General features: G+C 41.3%; 1 protein-coding gene across 1 annotated transcript in view; it reads right to left on the bottom strand.

Moving 5' to 3' along the window:
- ptch2 (patched 2) overlaps positions 1-14,215 on the bottom strand; it is a 118,305-nt gene extending 104,090 nt beyond the window's left edge. Inside the window, exons 1-2 of the mRNA XM_048539466.2 lie at positions 13,671-14,215; positions 11,584-11,776 (exon numbers count right to left, since the gene is read on the bottom strand). Coding sequence (XP_048395423.2) covers positions 11,584-11,776; positions 13,671-13,811 — 334 coding nt within the window. The 5' untranslated portion in view covers positions 13,812-14,215. The remainder of the gene's footprint in view (positions 1-11,583; positions 11,777-13,670) is intronic.
- Positions 14,216-18,661: the final 4,446 nt, after the last annotated feature.

An 18,661-nucleotide genomic window follows, 5' to 3' on the forward strand; every position in this document is an offset into this window, starting at 1 on the left:
GACCACAATTTTCATGTTATACATTAACGATCTGGATGAAGGAGTTGAGGGCACTGTTGCTAAGTCTGCAGATCTCACAAAAATAGGTGGAGAGACAGGTCGTGTTGAGGAAGTGGGGAGGCTGCAGAAGGACTTGAACAGGTCAGAACAGCGGGCAGAGAAGTGGCAGATGGAATACAATGTGCCTAAGTGTGAAGTTATGCATTTTGATAGGAAGAATAGAGTCATAAACTAATTTCTAAGTGGGGAAAAGCTTTCAAAATCTCAAAGCACTGAGAAGTCTTAGTTCAGGATTCTCTAAAGAATAATGCCGCGGGTTTAGTTGGCAGCTTGGGAGACAAATGCAATGTTGGCATTCATTTTGACAGGGCTAGAATACAGCGGCAGGGATGTACTTAGAAGTCTTAGTTCAGGATTCTCTATAGATTAACATTGCAGGTTTGGTTGGCAGCTTGGGAGACAAATGCAATGTTGACATTCATTTTCAGAGGGCCAGAGTACAAGAGCAGGGATGTACTGCTAAGGCTGTCTAAGGCTCTGGTCAGACCACATTTGGAAAATTGTGCCCCCTTTCTAAGGAAGGATGTGCTGTTGTTGGAGGCAGTCCAGATGAGATTTAAAAGAATGATCACAGGGATGATGGGCTTCTCATATGAGGACAGGTCAGGACTCTGGGTTTAAAACGATAGGGGGTTTCTCACTGAAACTTACAGAATACTGAGAGGTCTGGATACAGTAGCCATGGAGAAGGTTTTTCCTGTAGTAGGACAAACTATGACCTGCGGGCACAGACTCAAAGTGAAAAGATAACCCCTTGGAACTGAGATGAGGAGGAATTTCTTCACTCAGGGAGTGATGAATCTGTGAAACTCAATGCTGCAGAATGCTGTAGAGGCCAATCATTGACTCTATTTAAGATAGATTGATTAGTAAGGGAATTAAGAGGTTATGGGCAGAAAGCAGGAGAACAGTACTCAGAAATGTATCAGCCATGATCGGATAGTGGAGCTTTCAATGGGCTCAATGCCTAATTTGACCCCTATATCTTGGGGTCTATGGTCCGACTCAAGGAAGTAGAGGTCAAAGATGGTACAAAATGTATTCTCACAACTGTCATGCCCATTAGTGCACTGGCCTTGCTTTGGCCTTGACATCTTGAAGTTCCTGCCTGAAATGTTCCCTTTTCTTCCCCTCTTGAAGGTGCTCTTTAAGGCTTATCTCATTGGCTAAATATGTGGTCATTTCTTTCAAATATTTCCGTATGAGGCTCGATATCAGATTTCATTTTATAATCCAACTGTAAAGGACTTGGGAAGTTTTATACTGTAAATTTGCTTTTGAAATAACTCTATTTATCTATTGTAGACTAAAGGTGGCACAGTGGCTCAGTGGTTAGCACTGTTGCCTCACAGCACCAGAGGCCCAGGTTCAATTCCTCGGTCGGCTGTCTGTGTAGAGTTTGCACATTCTTCCTGTGTCTGCATCGGTTTCCTCCCACAGTTCAGAGATGTGCAGGCTAGGCAGACTAGCTGTGCTAAATTGCCCATTGTGCCCAGGGATGTTTAGGTTAGATGGGTCAGACAGGGGAATTCAGGGGTAGGATAATGGGTCTGGGTGGGATGCTCTTCGGAGGGGCAGTGTGTACTTGGTGGGCAGAAAGGCCTGTTTCTACACTGTATGGATTCTATGATCTAACTCAAATTCCTTACATTTGCATCAGTAATAGATTTTAATCCAATCTTTAAGTTGAAAAATCTAAAGGACAAATTTCATCTAGTGAAATGGGGAATACTCATTGGCAGATATACCTCAGCAGCAAGTGACCATAGACATGTGGTTTTTGCCCTGGGAGAATAGTCTTGGGATTGAATCAAGCCTGCTGTCCCCAGAGACAGAGCATAGCCCACCAGGTGGGTGAATTTCATTTTATCTCAGTTAAATGGCCCACCTCAATTCTCATGATCTGTATCCAAGTTGTTTCACAATTTCATAAGCCTTACAAATGCTCATATCCCCTCAACTCTTGATCTTCACTCCTTCCAGCTGCATAGCCTTTCATACCCTCCATGCCTAGTCAATGTTAATTCATGCTCCAACTCACATCACCCCCATGACCTCTCATATTATCCATTCCACCCATCCACTTCTCATACTCTCCTTGACACCTTCACAGCTATTCACCAAGTATTCTGAAGCAGTCCATATTCAAACACAGCAAGATCTGTATAATGTCTTGGGCTGACAAGTGGCAAGTAACATTTGTGCTACAATGCCAGGCAGTAACCATCTGGAATAAGGTCTAACCATTGTCCCTTGACATTCAATGGCATTAGCATCAGTGAACGGCCATTATCAATATCCTGGGTTTACCAATGACCAGAAACTGAACTGGGCTCATCACATAAATACAGTGGTTACAAGAGTGGATCAGAGGCTAGGAAAAATGCACATCCTGGCTCCCCAAAACCTGTCCACTATCTACAAGCCACAAGGAGCATAACGGAATACTTCCCATGCACCTGGATGAGTGCAACCCCAACAACACTCAAGAAACTTGACACCATCCAGAACAAAGAAGCTTACTTGATTGGCACCACATCCACAAACATCCATTCCCTCCACCACTTACACTCAGTCGCAGCAGTGTGTACTATCTCCAAGATACATTAGGGACATTGTCACATACATTAAGGACACTTAAGCAACTCTTGTTCAGGCACATGGATGATAGTAAAATGCAGGGTATGCAGGGTAGTTTGATCTTAGAATAGGATAATAGGTCGGCACAACATTGTGGGCTGAAGGGCCTGTACTGTACTGTATTGTTCTATGTTCTATGTAAGATGCACCTCAGAAATTCACCAAAGTTCATTAGGTAGCACTTTCCAAACCCACAGCCACTTCCATCTAGAAGGACAACGGCATTGGATACTTGGGAACATCACCACGTTCAAGCTCCCCACCAAACCAGTCACGGCCCTGACTCAAATATATCACCATTCTGTCAATGCTTCTGGGCCCTAATCCTGAAATTTCCTTCCTAGTGGCATTGTAGATCGAGCTACAGCACATGGATTTCATTGGTTCAAGAAGGCAGCTTACCACCATCTTCTCAAGGCCAAAAAGGGGCAGGCAATAAAGCTGGGCAGCCAGCATTGCCTACGTCTCGTAATGAATTTTAAAAACTCACCACAGCCGAACACAGCAGCCACATGAGGAGGAGGAAAAAAAAACTTTTCATAATCTAATACAGCTCTCACTCAAAACACACATGGCACTTAAAAACTCACATTCACAAAATGTAATCAAGAGCTTCAAAATGCCCACAAGTGATTAATCTCATAAAAGCAATATTCGATTCAGTTGCCGCAATAATGACACTCAATCCTTTAATGATCTCTTTAAGATGTCAATCAAACTATGAATTTAGAATGCCCTGCTAGGATAATTAAAGAGATTCAAACTCAGCCAGTCATGATACCCCAATGTTAGAACATGGGAAATTTCAGCAAAGACCACTATTTAAACTGCAAAACCAAATACAACTCTTTTCTGAACTAAGTCTGTCCATCAAAGCAGTCCAACAAAGGTTTGTTTAGGTAGTCACTGTCAACATCAGCCTGTTTTAATAAAGCTGAAGAGTGGGACATTTAACAAACTTAAAATAAAAACAACTATGCAGATGCATGCACGCTGCAAGTGTTTATGTCCACTCCATCAACTTGTGGCTCTCACATTGTAGATGATGGCTCATGAACCAATCAAGGCATGAACTCAGTGCTAAGTTCAAACAGCTCTGCTGATTTTGGGTTTCCTACCTGGGTGAATTACATTCTGCTTGCACTTCACCTTTTCACAAATAGATCTGTTAGAAATAAGCTTGGGACTTCCAGATCTGGCATCCAACTGCTACTTTTAAAGGCCTGCGCAGTCTTCAGATTCAACAAAAATCAATTTAAAACAAACTGTAGCTCCAACTAGAAGAACTGGGATCATCTTCATTATGGAAAATGGTCTGCGACTTTTCCACAATTGCAAACACTTACACCATCAGATCACATACAGCAAGTTCTTTCTACAGGCTCTGGGCATCTTGTTATCTTTCTGAGTGACACCCTCTATGTAGAAATAAAGCACAGGCATTTTTATAGCCTAGACCTCCATCTATTACACCCTGTTAGAGGACAGGATTAATGACCAGCTGGATAGATTGCCAAGAAGTAATTTTGAAACCAGAACATTTGAGTAATTTAAACATATTGCTTGGTATTGTGCAAGAATGTAATAGGTAGGGCTGTTCAGTTATGAAATGTTAGGTACAGAGAACAACGAACAGGTAAGAAACTCAAAGCTGACTTTCTCACTTGTTGTTAGACCTGACTATATTCTAGCCCACATTTCTCTTCCTCCAATATCCACTGGGTGATGTGATTCAGAAATCTATGGCAAAAATCCCTCTCTGTGCTCAATAATCAGGCAGCTTCCAGAAGACCCCAACCATGAGATTAAATGAACTGAAGAGCCTTTATTCACAAAATTGACTATAAAATTATGAGTCAGATTGCAATCAATTCCTGTTATTGTCTTTAATTTTGCTAAGAAACAATATTTATATTAAAACTAATTGCTGGTTTCCCCATTCACACCAAAAAATTCTAGGTGAAGGTCACCTATAGTACAAAAGGTAAAGACAAGTCTGTTGTCATATTTCAAATGGCTAGCTAGTAAGGTTTTTAGAGCATAGTGAGTACCTAAATACTCTGAAAATATTTATTCAGATTCAAATTAAGATAGAAAATGGTAACTCTAGAACCAAGCAAAGAAGCTAAAGAGTTAGTGGAGCAATTAAGAGACTGAACTACTGAGGTTTCTGTTCACAAAGTCTCATGCACTTGTGTGTGAACTTTTAGTTGAAACCAATTAGGAAGAACCTGTCAAATGGCATTAGGAACGTCTCTAAGATTGATGCTGAATAATGACATGTAGCTCTTCCAAATTTGCAAAAACATCTTTGCCAGATTCCCAGAGCTGTTGGATAGCCTCATTTCTTGTGATTATGTGTACATAACAGGTTATGATTGGTAAAGGTCTAATAATCATAACTGGTACTTAACTTCAAATAAATTATGAAATGCAGGAGGCCTGAATTTAAAAAGAATAGACATTATCAGGTGTAAATGATTTTTCAGAGTCCTCATGAAGAACTTATGGTCAAGCTGGTAACGTCATTTTTTTGTAAAATTTGATTAACCTCTCATTACTTTCCATCACTTTCAGCTTTTAATGTTCATACTATTTCCAATACAGTAGTGAAAGAAAACCCAGCATTGTTCGAACACAGATCAGAAATCCTAACACACTCTAGTTCAAATCATGATTTACTGTAATTACTGTTTATTACTGTCCGCCATGACACCATCTTCAAGCAAACAATGAAGGTCAGTAAAGATGCTTCTGCATGGAATACAACGTGTTTAAAAAAGCAGTGCATGATTCAATGACTGAGATCATTTCAAATTTGGTTTGGTCATTTATGATATCACCTGACTTCATTTTTAATTTTATTTTAAATGCAACTAGTAGTTTTAATTACGGAACAAATGATTCACTAATGTTACTGTTTGATCCACTGCCTATATTTTGCCCCCAGTTCTACTATAGAACACATTGTTTCATTCATTATAGCATCACCTGGCCCTGCTAATAGCTAAAATTAAAACCCAACTGAAAATTAAAAGTACTTAGCTTCAGACGTAAAAGATTATTTCCACATATATTAAAAAAAATTAACAAAATTGAACTCCATGGAATCCAAAGTGACAAGAGATGTCCTGAATATTCTCTTAATATATTTGCCCTCAGTAAAATAAATCTTACTTTGTGCAGCAGTGTGAATACTGCAAGGGAATGCACAATACACTGAGGTCTCCTGGGCACGTATTCAACAAAAACTACGGGTTACTTTCCAGACAGATTGTAATCAACTCAAAGATTTGCCCAGAGTCCTTTCAACACTGCTTAACAGAAAAGTGCAGTATTTGTGAGAAACTGGCTGGTGAACTACTTAAACCTGCTTCAGATAACACTCTTTGAACAATCCAGGGGGGATAGCAGGGTCTTTGGCTTTATCAAGACAAGCTTCTATTCCTTAAATGCAAAATATCCACTCTTCGAAATCTTGTGTTCTTTAATGTTAAATTGGAAACATTTGCATAGATAAATATTTTTTCAAAAGTTTCTGGTTTGCTGTAAGTTTTACATAGGTTGACGTTCCAATTTCCTTAAATCTTTAGCATTGTGTGTAAACTTTTCCATGAACTAAACATCATCTTCAGCCTTTCATAGCATTTACTACATAGTGACTACATTTGAAGGCATGTGTAAAAAAAATCTAAAGCAATCGTGGGTTAGTAGAACAATGCAGAGTCAAAGAAAAAAGCATGAAAAATGTGCGCAGAGAGCAATTAGATAAAACACATTAAATAATAGAGCAAACTGAATCATAACTGTACAATGACTTAATCAATCTGATTAGTATCCACTTTCACTACTGGCACAAATAACCTGAGTTAGGAAATAAATTAGGTTTTAACCTATTTAGTTAGTTCACTGCTTTTCATGTTTACAGTATGGTTTATGACATTGTAATCACAGCTACTTGGGGTTGGTTAGCTCGGTTGGCCGGATGGCTGGTTTGCAACACAGAATGATGTCAACAGGGTGGGTTCAATTCCTGCACTGGCTTAAGTTGCCATAAAGGACTCTCCTTCTCAATCTCTCCCTTTGCCTGAGATGTGTTGACCCTCAGGTTAAACCACCACCAGTTGTCCCTGTCTCTCTCTTTAATGAGAGAGCAACCCTGTGATCTGCTAGGACTATAAGTGACTTTACCTTTAGTTATCTTCTATAAAGGCCTTCTACTCATGTTAACAGAAACATCCCTAGCACAGCCATCTATATTCTATACATCAGTGACTTGAATACAAACAAGTCTCATTATGTTTTTTGCTTTAAAATATACATCTCAAATAAATCAGATGCTGCATTATGAGTCAGTGCAAAGCAATTTACCTTTTCTGCAGAATCTTTAAAAATGTGAAAAAATTATAGATTCAATAAGTGATAAGGTTGTTTTTAGCATCCTGAAGCATTTAAGCTGATGTAAGTTCTTTAAAAAGTAACTTGATTGGAAGTCACAAATGTTTGTAAATATGCACGAATACACATGTAAACTGACAGTGCTGGCTGTAATTTCTCGAACTGCTTTTTATAACAACCAAATCTCATTTAAACCAAAAAAGCTACCGTAGCCAATACTTAACATGTAATAATACAAATGAAACATTTTGCAGGTCAGACCAAGAATGACGAGAGGCAAGTTTTCATGGAAATCATAAAATCCCTACAGTGTGGAAACTGGCCATTCAGCCCAACAAGTCCACACTGCCCCTCTGAAGACCATCCCACTCAAACCCATTCCCCTACCTCTGATTTCCCATGTCTAACCCAAAAATCCCTGGGCACTATGGGCAATTTAGCATGGCCAATCCACCTACGCTGCACATCTTTGGACTGTGGAAGGAAGCCGGAGTACCTGGAGGAAACCCACGCAGACACAGGGAAAATGTGCAAACTCCACACAGACAGTTGCCCAAGGCTAGAATTAAACACGGGTCCCTGGCACTGTGAGGCAGCAGTGCTAACCACTGAGCCACTGTGCTGCCCCTCACAGTGATATCTAATAATAGATGGCTGTAGGTGGAAGCACTGAGAAAATGAGAAGACCAATAGCATATTCTGCCAGCAAACTACCAGGTAGTCTGACTCACTGGAGAGATGTGGGTGGGTGCAGAGGGGGTGGGGTAAGCTACAGAAATCATCAAACTTGGTTCCTAAAAGCCCAATGGCATGGAAGCAAAATTTATAAATAATACTTTCAAAAATAATACTGCTTCATTTCCATGACAGCACTGCTATGTCTATTCATATAAAATTAAGATTACTTCAAATAGTTGAATATTTAACCATGTTGCTTGACATTGATTTTAACACAGGTAAGGTTGTAACTCATTTATGTTTGTTCTCCATAAATACAAGTTATTGGCGGCACCTTTGTTAAGTGGGAGACAGAGAAATGACAAATAAGCATGGCAAAATTCATCCACTGACTGTGCTGGCTGTAATTTCTCGAACTGCATTTTTATAACAACCAAATCTCATTTAAACCAAAGAAGCTACCAAAGCGAATACTTAACACACCTGAAAGGGCAGGCATATCTTAACATGTAAGCACCTTTCCAGTAAAGAGATCAAGGTAATCTTCCTGTTGTTAAAATTCCAAGACATTAATATTGAGAAGGAAAAACCCCTGAAATATTAATTTGTTACGTTAAGCTAATAGTCATGTTTGCTTTTGTAATCCTTTACTCACATCCTTGTTTTTGAGCAACTAGAAACATAAAAAGCATATAAAATGAAAATGTTTTTAATAACATAAACTTTAATTTCACTTTAGAACAAAACCTATAATGTTCCTCAAAGAGTTAACATGTATTTACTGTAGTTTGTGCAGCTCTTGCAAACACAGCCCATTAAATGAAAGAAAAAGATGCAGCACTTCAGGACATAAAAGTAAGAACAGCTGCTCTTCCCTGTGGTGTTGTTTCTAGAAGAAAACACTTTAAAAAAAACCTAGATGAAAGAATTAGGAGAGGCATCAGTCTCCTCTTTCTTCTTTTTCCAACTGCTGTGAAAACCTCGTGTGCAAACAGGTGGGTAAACTTTAATGACATTCAGGTTTCGTAAGAGAGGTTCCCTCTATTGTTGAATGGAGTCCAAGAATAGTTTGGGACCACACACACGCACACATAGACGCGCACACATACATACACACACAACTCTATACAGGGTCAATAGCTCAAAATGGCGTAAATTTCACACACCACATCTGCTCCTGGGAGCAAAACAGCAGAAGATTTTTGGGGGCTGGGGGTGGGAGTCGAAAGCAGGCCTTAGAAAGGGTTGGAGTGTGAAAACTGAATTAAACACATGGCCCTGAACTGTCTGTAAAAGGGAGAGAGGTGGGGGAGTATCAGGAAGCATAACACACAGGAAGAGAACGGAGAAAGTCATGGAGAGAGAAAAATCTCAGTCAAAGGTAGCAATTAGCATACAAATGTTAAAATAAAAACAGCACAGTGTGGGAGAGACCGGAAAAATAGAAATGGGAGTTGAGAGGCAGAGAAAGGACACACAAGTAGCTTTACAGTTTAAAAAAAACTAGACAAATTAGATGCATTTTACAACTTGAATCGACTACAAGCAGAGTCTGCAATAAACCACTCACTGCTGTCTAAAGCCATGTTACATTTCTACCAGTAGATGACTATGTTATTGTAACTTAAGTTTGGAAGCTTAGTGCTGCACAAGATGAACATGGCTGCTTCAAAACAGATTTAACCCTTTGAGGGCAGTAATTGTGTCTACACATCCAATTTTTTTCTCAGAAATATGGAGTTAATTTCATTTTCAACTTGTAAACTTAATCTTTTATTTTTAAAAATTGTATTTTGAATACCTAAAATTCTATTTCTGAAAAAAACAAGCTTTGGAACTTATGGAAAATCACTTTTAGGGGTAATTTGAGAGAAATCAGTGCTAAATGTTAGCTGCAGAATTTTAATCACCTTTTTCTTCAACTCGCATTTTATTACATTAATTTGATCTCTACAAAAACTGCTTTGAAGCTGAAATACCCCAACATGCTGGGGCTGTTTTTAAAGTCAACTGCTTTAAAGCTAAATTTAACTATAACTACTTAGTAACATGAAATGTGATGTACAATGCATTATCATTGGAACCGCATGGTTGTTGTGTCATCTTCCTGTTCTCCGATCTGGCAATCTGTTTTGTAACACCACGTACCTAATTTGAAAGGCCCCTTAACAAAAACTACTTTCCTGGAGAAGCAAAATTCCATCAAAAGCTTGACACTAAGTTCGGTATCTTTGTTGTTAGAAGGTTAACAGAAACAGAATTTGAAGAGATAATGCAAATATGCAAAGTAAGGAATTAAAATTTCATATTTCTGAATGCTTGTTCATCCTGCAATTTTGAAGTCACTTGTTGCCTTGTATTTGTTCCTTGCACAGCTACAACAAGGGCACCATCTGGAGTATTCCCACAAACCTGGAATGATGGTGGGAATGACAACAGATGGAATCTTTAGCAGCAATCCAGTGAAAAGCCATTTTATGGGGCCTCGCACATTTACAACTTCAGATTTTCAGATGACTAGCAATGTACTCCCTTCCTCCCATCAAGGTCTTTTACCTTGAAGAGATCCTGGAAAAGTTCACAGTCCAGAATTTTTAGATAGTGCTGCTTAAACATGAACAGAATAGAGTAAATGGAACCAATGTAGCACAGATACCAAGAATCCTCTGCTTCTATGTGAGAAACAATAAAACCACTCTGCTCGTGAAAGCAAAGTTTGCATGAGCTGGTTCTTCTTGGTTCATTTACAGATCAAACCAAAGTAAGATACTTAAAGCGTTGCTTTAATTCAACCAGCACGACACAAAAACTTTAAGTATTACCACCTTCTCATAAACAATCAAGGATATATGTCATTAACTAAAGACTACAGTTGGTCATGGCAATATCTGCAGTGAAATGAAGATTCAGCCTGAATGTGTTTTGGTAATATAACTGGTTTTGCAAAGATCATACTTGCACCAAGATATTAAGAACTGCAGATGCTGGAGTCAGAGATAACATAGTGCAGAGCTGGAGGAACACAGCAGGACAGGCAGCATCAGATGAACAGGAAAGTTGACGTTTCGGGTCAGGACCCTTCTTCAGAAAGGTCTTCAGAGGGTCCTGACCCGAAACGTCAACTTTCCTGCTCCTCTGATGCTGCCTGGCCTGCTGTGTTCCTCCAGCTCCACATTGTGTTATCTCATAATTATGCAAGTGGGATTGACTCAAGGATAGAGGCGAGGAGATCAATGTAGTTGGCTAAGGTATTTCAAGGGCTATGTAGTGTGGGAACAGCCGCTGATATATTCTGAATCAATGATTAGAAGAGGCAACATATGCATTAGGTTTAAGGCTGATCAGAGGCAAAAGGAGATTGGAGTCAATCAAGGACACTAGAGGAGAATGCCTACGATAGTGAAGCAAATGGAAATATGCAAGTAAAATTGTGTACTTATGATAAAAGACAATGCAAATGCTGTCAAGTTTAGGTGCATTAGGGTCTAAAGGAGGTGACACATGACAGAATTGAATAAAGTAAAGATAACTAAAGTAAAGAAAATGTAACTATAAAAGTAAAGCCTGATTAGTGTCAGTCTGTGTCACTTGCTTATGCTTTCACTTCCAAATCGTGAATGTTGTCAGCCTATTCGATTTGATTTGATTTGATTTACTCTAGTCATGTGTATCTAAGTACAGTGAAAAGCTTTGTTTGCGAGCAATACAGGCAGATCCTAGTATGCAAGGACATATTGATCAGAGGGTCTGTTTACACTGGGATACTTGTTGCTTTTTAGTCTATGTCAGTTTTTAACTTTGTCTTACCTTCCACCCAAAGCTGTTCAATGTCGGTCTCAATGCTAGCAACCCTCAGGCCAACAGCAAAAGCTCCAAAAACCAAAAGCCCAATGAACAGGAACTTGCCACAGTGCCTCTGGATACTGCAGCCCAACCTGAAGAGCAGTGCCTGGAAGTGGGCTCGGAGCCAAAGTGGAGCCCGCCGCCCCTCTGCCTTTCCCTAGGGAACAAAGACAAGAGTTGCGTCACACCAGAGGATTTACCAGATGAAGGGAAGAGGAGATGAAGTACAGTAGCAGTGAAAGACAGCAGAAGGTAATAGTGGGTGCAGAGAGAAGGGCCAAGAATGTGGGGAAGGGGACAGAAGAGACATTTAAGACAAGCAAAACAGAAAAAAAATTGGGTGAGGGAAAGTGAGCTTAGGTAAATAAGGGGATGAAGTGAAGGGAGAGAGGAAAAGGTTTGCTTAGGAATTGTAAATGAGAAGACGGGAAGAAAGGTGGGAAGGAAGGCAAAACTGGGAAGAAAGCAAGAAACGGAAAGCAAGGACATGGAGAGAGTCACACAGAGAGGGAAAAGCGAATATATCATGAGCACGGCTAAAGAAATGGAAGGAACAGCGATATTATTGAGAGCAAGGAGATGGGAGTCAGGTTCAGAGAAAATGAGAGACGTAACAGCAAAGAAAATGGGAAGAAAACAGAAAATGATGGAGCAAAAAAGCAGAAAGGGCAATAAACAAGGAACAAAAAGATTATGAAATCAACATAAACAGAATAAAAGAGGGAGTTTCTTTCTGTCTACTTTCTAATTAAACAGCAAGGGGAAAGAAAAAGATCTGAGTAATGAATAATGAAAGAGAAATGTTATGAGAAGGAAGATACGAATCTCAGTGCCACTTCCAAAGTGGACACGGGAGAGAAAAATAAGTTGATTCAACACAATTCACATCATTTCCCCCTTCTGTCTGTTACATTCTTCATTTTTTTCTTCTTTTATAACGTATCAGTTATTCTCCTGTTCTGTTTCCTTGAGTGTTTCCCTTTACATTCTCGTTTCCACATCCTTTCAATTCGCCAGTTTCCTCTGGTTTCATTGGTCTCCTTCAGCCCTTTCCCCTACACTTCTTCACTTACCTTTCTTCACCTCTCCCTCTCTAACGTTGCACCCCGGCAGTCAGTGTTTCTCGGCGTTGCATACTTTCCCTTTGCGTTTTGTAACTTTTACTTATGTTTTTCATGTCCTGCCTCCAAACCCCAGCACACCTCCCCTCATCTCTCTCTCTCGCTTCTGTCAGTCTTTTCATTGCTGTTGCCAATCTGCCTTTCACTCCAGGACATTTTCTCATACTTCCTCTTTTGTGTTCTCTCGGCTTCTCCTTCCGTCAGCTCTGATCAAATGCTCATTGGCTGGACCGGTGTCTCCCTCTTTAGAATTGTCAAGCTCCTGTACGCTCAGGCTTCTCCCCTTCCTTTGCTTTTCCACCCAGCGAGAAGTTGTCTCTCCGCAAGACACATTCCGTCCAGCAACCACCCCCCCCACCACTACCCCCAAAACCCCCACACACACCGCGAGTAACTGTCTCTACTTCGTTTAATCAAAAACAAAATGCTGACATTCTTCCAAGGCTTCACAAGTTCAGCTCTTCACTCTGCCAAATAAGTCGCTATAACAAACTTAAGAGCAACACCGCAGCCTCTAGGTCAACTGTACACAAGGCAAGCCGGAGACACACATGCACACACACACACACCTGTATGTGCACTTCCTCACACGTACACACTCTAATAAACACAGCCCAGTCAAACTCAGGCACCTTCCTCAGCCACATCTGCACTGTCTTGTTAAGTGAACACACAATCAATAAACCTGTCCCTCCTCTGGAGGGAAAGCCGTTTCTGAAGACTCTTCTGACATTTCCCTATTCTTTCAAACCAAACATCATTCCTGGGACAAATGCAGTTTCTAGATAAGAGAAGAAATCTCCCAGAAAATGCCTGAATCTGTAAAGGGTTATCACTATAATTATCCCTGGCGTTATTATTGAACCAATGCATGTTTCCTATTTGCAAGGGAGAAACTTAATAGTAAGAATTTCTTTTGTTTCTCTGCACCTTGGAGATCTGTTTCAATGCAAAAGCAGCGTGGCAGTAGCTGGGTCTCCGCAGCAGATCCGAGCAAGCGGCCGGGCTTTGGTGACTGTACCTCGGGGGCTGAACTCCATCGCTCCGGGGAGGATGAGAGACTGAAGCCATGGCGCTGGAAACCAGTCGCGGATCGTTCGGTTCAACAATAACAACAGGAATAATCCCCCAAAAGTGACAAGAAAACCAGCTGGCGAATCCCTAGTCTCTTCCTGAGCGAAAGTCTGATATTTCCATTCCAACATTTCGCGCAGAAATCCTTGAGGATCTTGACTCTACATCCACGTGTAGTTTTTTTCCTTATCTCCTTGACCTCTCTCGCTCGCCTTGCTCCGTCCTCCTAACACCGCGGAATTTTTCAAAAATAAAAGAGAAAATATCCCCCTTCTTTTCAGCTCAATCTTTTACTTCTGTCCCCGATCTCACACATCCAGCATTTGGAGAGAAAAACCCGCCTCCAGCCCATCAAAAAGAGTTGATGGAAAGTCCTCTCGACCGGATTCCCATTGGCTAAGGAAGAAGCAAATTACTTAGCAAACATCCACTATTATTAGCTGCTAAGCAACAGCTCACCAAAGTGGACGGACCACCCAGGCTGCAGGAGCATCAATGGGAGGTAGCGGGGACCTCTGCGTGGGGATCTTTCTAAAACCCTTGCATTTTTAAAACCGAAAAAGGAAACAAGCTTCCCATCTGATACTCAAAGCTGCCAGCTACACACGATCCTGTCAAGGTATAGGGACGCGTAAAGATCTTTATCGTTGCAAATAAACTTTGCCAAAGAGTTTCTCTTTACAAAATAACACGAAAGTAGTGGGAACAGCCGCTGTCGTTCACTCTCTCTCTCACGCACACACTGCCACACACGTCTGTGTATGTGTATTTATATTAGGTATGTATATATATAAAACGCCGTGAATTGCCTCGTGAGGTACCCCCCACCACACACATTCCCCCTCCCCTTAACCCAACAAATACATAGGAGGTCTCCTGGTAGAACTCTGGAGACTGCATAAATAAACCAAGGGCAACTAAAATCTGAACAAACGTTGTCCAGAAATCTGCCATTGCTAATGCTGTTAATAAAGTGCAGCGAAAATGAATGAGGGGAATGTGAAATTGTACCCAGCTATTTACAAAGCCGGGAGATCTGAGTATTTTTATCGGCCCGAGGGATAAAACGGATGATAGTGCAGAGGGAAAAATAGACGGGGCTGGAGATAATCAATGCAATTAAAACCGTTTTCAAAAGCACATGTGAAAGTAGATCACATTCCTTTAAGACGTTCATATCGCTCAAGAGAGCAGCCTTCCTACCGAAAACGTACTTCAGCGTGCACAACGTAAAACTTGAATAGCAAATGCAAAATAAGAGTGCATGTGTGTTAAAGATTTCGAATCAGACGGGGAGGGATGCGAGACACTTTTTTTTGCAAGCAGAGAGACGCGATATAACTTTACATAAATGTCTGCATTGTCCATGATTTCAGAATATGTTATTTTCCTCGCAGCCAGCAGCTGCACTGTTGTTTTTCCTTCCCCTGAAGCTTGTTTACCAAGCGGCTGAAATGCTGTGGAAACGCTTACTGTCTGCCTCCACAAAAGCATGTGTATATGTTAATATTACCAGTGTCCAACATTACCTTAAAGGACGCACATCATGCCACCCACCATCACTGATAGGATTAATTATGATAATTTATTTCTTTCCCGCTTTGTCGATCTAATGAATGGTGTTCTTTAAGATTTTTAAGGTCTTTTGTTTGTCTTTTAAGGATGTATTGTAGGATTGCAGATAGCAGGTGGTTATTCCAAACCCTCTTTTGTCCCGGGGGGGGGGGGGTGAGTGCGGAATGGACAGAGCTTCGTACGTGTGTTTACTCCGAACTGGATTCTCCTCAATCCTGTTAAAATGTAACAACAGAAGTGGCGATTTTGTAAAACGCTATCCACTGTCTGTTTTCATAGACCCCCTCTAAATTGTTACAAATACCGCCCCCACCCCACTATCCTTGCACCGCAGAATACTTTGTAGCAGGACAAACGTGTTGCCAACATTTCTAAATATTTCAGTTTTCTGCTTCTTTATGTTACCAAACGTCCCTTTTTTAAAACAAAACATCACTGCTTGAAAATCATTACACTTGAACTGGTTGTATTATTGCAATGAAATCTGAAATAGATGCAATTGCTTTGCTTATTTTACGCGGATTTGTTCGCATTGCTTAATATTAAGAGGTGTGTTCCAGCTACAAGTTTAACAGGGATGGCTGCATATAAATTACACGCAGTGCCCTGCTCCAAATGCTCTCCAATTAACCTTTATAGTAAATGGGAGACCCAGATTGAGCACAGGCGCCCGTCTGTGTAGCTGCAAGAGCCGGTATCAGTTCCTGTAGCGCCATCTTCGGGCATTTCCAATCGAGATCTTAACCATTGCCTTCCCCGTATGGAGATTCTGTGCCGAGCTGCTCCCGTTCCGCCGCCGTTACGCTCGTCATTGGGATATTCCGACGGACCAACGCCGGCGGAGTGGGAACATTTGGGAAAGATTTCACAGCCGTAGATTTAGTTATTTGTGTTTTTATTTTGCGTCAGTCAGCCATTCCTGACCCTGTGTGGACATTATATGGTAATTGATAGTGGTGGCAGTTTAGCAGTGAACTAGTCGGGAGTGATGATAAAATTTGAGGAATTATCTGCGCCGCGCCATAAGGCAGCAGCGGAGTGCAGCGAGGTGAGAGCGAAAAGAGGGGACTGGGGGGCAGAGCGCCCTAGGGTTAGTTGGGCATAACAGGAGAATTCGTCGGGACAGTGCATCTCAGGACAAGTTCTGGAGACCAGGGCTATCCATATCAAGCAGATGTTCACCTGCACATCTGCCTATGTGGTATATTGTATCCATTGTACCCAGTGTGGCTACCTCTACATCGGGGAAACCAAGCGGAGGCTTGGGGACCGCTTTGCAGAACACCTACACTCGGTTCGCAATAAACAACTGCACCTCCCAGTCGCGAACCATTTCACCTCCCCCTCCCTGCAGTGCCACAATGATGCCACCCGAAGGTTGCAGGAACAGCAACTCATATTCCGCTTGGGAACCCTGCAGCCCAATGGTATCTTCACAAGCTTCAAAATCTCCCCTTCCCCCACTGCATCCCAAAACCAGCCCAGCCTGTCTCCGCTTCCCTAACCGGTTCTTCCTCTCACCCATCCCTTCCTCCCACCTCAAACCGCACCTCCATTTCCTACCTACTACCTCATCCCGCCTCCTTGACCTGTCCGACTTCCCTGGACTGACCTATTCCCTCCCTACCTCCCCACCTATACTCTCCTCTCCACCTATCTTCTTTTCTCTCCATCTTCGGTCCGCCTCCCCCTCGCTCACTATTTATTCTAGTTTCCTCTCCCCATCCCCCTCTCTGATGAAGAGTCTAGGACCAAAATGTCAGCTTTTGTACTCCTGAGATGCTGCTTGGCCTGCTGTGTTCATCCAGCTCCACAGTTTGTTATCTTGGATTCTCCAGCATCTGCAGTTCCCATTATCACTATCACACATCTGTTTTCTTTGGGGAGGCTGTTAGGATGACAGTGGCAGAGTTGGGGGAAGGGTCATCAAGGGTGAAGCAAATGCAAAGTTGTCAGAGAAAAGTGAGAAAAAGAGGCGCAGGTGGGGAGTGTTGTAAGCCACACTGAGATATGGTGCAGCTGTCGAGAGAGGTTTGGTAAGGGACAAACTGGGTCAGAGAGAAAATCTTGAAGTTCTCAAGGAAGGGTCATATTAGGAGGGTAAATCTAGTCCCCTTTTATCTATCCAGCTTGTTAACCTCCTCAAAATAAAACCTGCAATAAATGATTGGAGATTTCCAGTAATACCAGTAGGGTATATGGTTGGACCTTCAGCTAGAATGGTGCCCCACACTCTTCAGGTTCCCGATGAAGTTATGGAGAACTTGTCAAAACTCATTTATTACAATTAACAATCACTCAGATTGGTTTAAAGATTTAATCTATTTTGAATTATGCCTCTCTGAGAAATAAACAGCTCCATATGTTTTAATATGTTTGCAATCTGTTCACTCTTACCAATCAAACTGTATTCATTCCTGACAGTTACAGCTAAAGGCTGACATCAAACAACTGGAGTAGCTAATGTAAACAGCAAATGGAACGCAAAAAATTGCAAAAAGATAGTTGACCATCACATTCTTTTAAAATAAGGAAGAAGTCAGTTAAAATTGTGTTTATAATAATTTGAAGAAAATTTTCATGATTTAACATTTCTATTTTTAAAAATTGGTTTTATTGTATTTTATACTTGATTAATGCATTAGGTCTGTAACATTTATAAAAACTGGTGTATATGGTGCTGAATGAGATATAGCTTTTTAAAAATTCTTTCATGGGATGGGACCATCACTGGCAAATGCAGCATTTGTTGGCCATTGGTAATTGTTCTATTGAAGGTGATGGTGCACTATCTTATGCAGTCCACCCAGTGCGGGAACTCCCACAATGCTGTTAGAAGGGAAGTTTCAGGATTTTGAACCAGAAACAATGAAGATTGGCCAGTATAGTTCTAAGACAGGATAGTACAATGTTTGAATGGAACTTGTAGATGGTGATGCAGCCCAGTGACTCAGTGGTTAGCACTGATGCCTTGCAGCGCCAGGGACCAGGGTTTGATTGCACCCTTGAGAAATTGTGTGAGCAGTTTGCACATTCTCCTCCGGGTGCACTGCTTTCTCTCCACAATTCAAAGATGTGCAGTTTAGGTGGATTGACCATACTAAATTGCCTATAGTGTCCAGGGATGCACAGGCAAGGTGGGTTAGCCATGGGAAATACAGGATTGCAGGGATGGCGTGGGTCTGGATAGGATTCTTGTTAGATGGTCGGTGTAGACTTGATGGGCTGAATGGCCTTCTTCCACACTGCAGGGACTCTATGATGATGCTCTC

This window comes from Stegostoma tigrinum, chromosome 8, assembly GCF_030684315.1.
Source record: "Stegostoma tigrinum isolate sSteTig4 chromosome 8, sSteTig4.hap1, whole genome shotgun sequence".
Classification (NCBI taxonomy): domain Eukaryota; kingdom Metazoa; phylum Chordata; class Chondrichthyes; order Orectolobiformes; family Stegostomatidae; genus Stegostoma; species Stegostoma tigrinum.